The 2830-nt window shown below is 34.7% G+C and overlaps 3 protein-coding genes across 3 annotated transcripts in view; 2 read left to right on the forward strand and 1 right to left on the reverse strand.

Annotated features, from left to right (window-relative positions):
* Window positions 1–90: 90 nt before the first annotated feature.
* Window positions 91–981, forward strand: C9374_000386 (uncharacterized protein; the record flags this gene model as incomplete). Its single annotated transcript, XM_044693434.1, has 1 exon — window positions 91–981. The coding sequence occupies one exon, from the start codon at window positions 91–93 to the stop codon at window positions 979–981; it is 891 nt and encodes a 296-aa protein (XP_044541434.1).
* A 61-nt stretch (window positions 982–1042) lies between these two features.
* On the forward strand, window positions 1043–2300 carry C9374_000387 (uncharacterized protein; the record flags this gene model as incomplete). Its single annotated transcript, XM_044693445.1, has 2 exons — window positions 1043–1516; window positions 1671–2300. The coding sequence occupies 2 exons, from the start codon at window positions 1043–1045 to the stop codon at window positions 2298–2300; spliced, it is 1104 nt and encodes a 367-aa protein (XP_044541435.1).
* Window positions 2301–2507: 207 nt separating this feature from the next.
* Window positions 2508–2830, reverse strand: part of C9374_000388 (uncharacterized protein) — a gene marked incomplete at both ends in the record, with an annotated part of 1289 nt that continues 966 nt past the window's right edge. The window contains one exon of the mRNA XM_044693456.1: window positions 2508–2816. Within this exon, the coding sequence (XP_044541436.1) occupies window positions 2508–2816 (309 nt within the window). The remainder of the gene's footprint in view (window positions 2817–2830) is intronic.

The raw sequence follows: 2830 nt of genomic DNA on the forward strand, positions 1-2830 counted from the left end.
TTGGAACGGAAAGAAAATTCTTCATGATTGGTTGAGGAAGCAGTGAAGGCCTATTTCCAAAGTGCAAAAGGAGTAACCTCCATTTACACCATGTCTGATAATTATTACAATGATTGGCAAAAGTTGTGTGATCGTCCCAATCGATCCTTCGACACTGTTTACATTGACCAAACTGTTAAAACCCATTTATTGAAGGATTTGGATCGATTCATGAACAATGAACAATTTTACAGAGAAAATGGTTTAAATTTCCAAAGAGGATATTTATTATATGGATATCCTGGAACTGGTAAAACTTCCTTAATTTTGGCAGTGGCTGCTTATTTGCAATGCTCAGTATTCACCTTGTCATTGAGTGATAAGAGTTTAGATGACACTAAACTCATGGCATTGATGACTCAAATTCCAAGAAGGGGTATTATTCTTTTAGAGGATATTGATGCTGCTTTTAATGAGAATAGAAAAGCTTCAGATGATGTTCAGAGAGTGACATTTTCAGGTTTATTGAATTCTCTCGATGGTGTGACTTCACATTCACAATTTCCAAGAATTATTTTCATGACAACCAATCATCTGAATCGATTGGATCAAGCTCTTATTCGACCAGGAAGAATTGATATGAAAATTGAATTTGGATACTCCTCAAGCGATCAAATTTATCAAATGGCCAATCGATTCTTTAAGAATGAAGAACTTGCTACCAAGATTGCTCAACTTTTACCACAACAAAAACTCACTACTGCTGAAGTTCAAACTTATTTGATGAGATTTATTTATGAACCTGAGGATTGTCTTTTACATGTTGAGGAATATCTTGAGGAAGTTGAAGATTTGAGAAAAAAGTTGGCAAAGAAGGAAGAAGAAGAAAAGGAAGAAGAAGAAAAGAACGAAAAGGAAGTAAACGATAAAGAAGACAGTAAGGAAAAGAACACAGACGAGGCTCTTGTCATTTCTACTGAGAACAAAGAAACCAATGGATAGACTCATTGGTCTCAAACATTGAAATTGTAATTTCATAAATTTACTAAATTATTCGCAAAAAATGTCTATTGGGTCATCGTTCGTACTAATTGTTGTCACGAGTCTTGTCATTTCAACTCTTGTTCTCATCATTTCACAACCCTCCGATGACTCTATCTTTCAAATTTATCCACTCATTGGCAATGTGACACCTTTTCATACCCATCGTGTACACATGCTCTACGTTTCAGGATTAGCCGATTATGACCATGTTCGAAAATTATTGATCGATGAAGGATGTAGCAAAGCACAAGATATTTCTAAATGTGAATCCGAGTTAGAATTTGAACCTGTGAAAATGAATTCTCCATTATTGAGAAGTCCTTCTGATCATCATGATGGAAAAGTTTATACTCCTCTCGTGATTGGAAATGTATTTTATGAGGAATCATCAGCCGACTCGTATGCAGAGCTAATTCCTGGTGTTATTTTACAAAAAAGAGGAAGTAATGAAAGTGTACATTGCACAGATGAATTATGTGTGTTTAAAGAAATGGTAAGCTTAAATAGTCTTGATTTGGAAAATGTTGATGATCAAATGTTTAAATGTCAATTCAAACTGAACCAATGTGTGTATGATTGAAAAATTAATTTACCCTGTATCATCAAACTCTAACTCGGATTCACATTCCAATTGGATCTTTTAATAGTTTTTCAATAGAAATTTAATTGCCAAAGTGTTAAAAACCTATGTCACTGGTGCTAAAACTCATCACATTGGAAGAAAATATTTATGTGTCGATAAATATTTGAGAAAAATGTTTTACAAGAGAGAAAACATCAATTCTGTAGAGCATGTAGAGTTGAGTATTCCAATTTCAAACTCTGCTTCACAACTTGATTATCAATTGAATTTGAATTTAAAATATGATATTTTAAGTTTATTAACAAGCGCTACTCATATGGTTCAATCATTTGGAATCAAAAACGTTCTAAAGCTTGGAATTCAAACAGCATTATTAGGTCTTCCAGTTCAATTACCAATTATGGGTGTGAAAGGAATTTCTGAATGGAGAGAATTCGATACTCGAGATCCAATTCTTATTCAGAATCTTGTGCTCACCTCTCCCTTATTCCCAATTGTGAAATGGAAAGAGTTACAAGCGAACTCTGATAATCGTTTGGTCTTTTTAGAAAAGGGTGGCGATGTTTCAAATTATTATTTACCTTTCAAATTTCAACCTCTTGCAGCTTTGGATTTGAAGAATGCCAAATTCGTCATGACACCACCATTCAATGTTGGAACAGGCAATGATAAGGTTGAAACTACAGAGAACTGAGAGAATCTGTTGTTACAAGCAATGAGGCCATCTCCGATAAGTTCACTGAGGATTTTTAATCTCAGACCCACACACCCAGCAAAAATGAACCTGGGATTGGGTGAGTTGGGTGTGAGGACGGCGTTTAATCTCAAACACAACACAAATCCAAATCAATCTTCAAAAAAAAATATTTCTGCAACAAATATGATGATCATCAGCGTTTTATTATTGAAATTTGAACAAAGTGTTTGGCATGGTTTTAACCAACGGATTGCTTTTCAAAATAGCGTTCGAACATAGAACAGCTACCATTGCAACATATGGAAGCAAAGATTTTCTTTGTCTCCATCTTGTTGCCGTTGCTGATAATCGTTTTACATATCCGAAGGTCATTTCTACAATCATTCTCTCAGATTTGTGTTGCACAAAGAGATCAGGCTTACTTCTGATGATGGTTGATGTTGGAAGTACCAATTCAACTCCATGTTTGAATGTTTTTGCTTGATATCCACCATCAGCAAGGACCATCACACCCTGTAAGTATTTTT

The sequence above is a fragment of the Naegleria lovaniensis genome, assembly GCF_003324165.1.
Source record: "Naegleria lovaniensis strain ATCC 30569 chromosome Unknown tig103, whole genome shotgun sequence".
NCBI classification, from domain to species: domain Eukaryota; phylum Heterolobosea; class Eutetramitea; order Acrasida; family Naegleriidae; genus Naegleria; species Naegleria lovaniensis.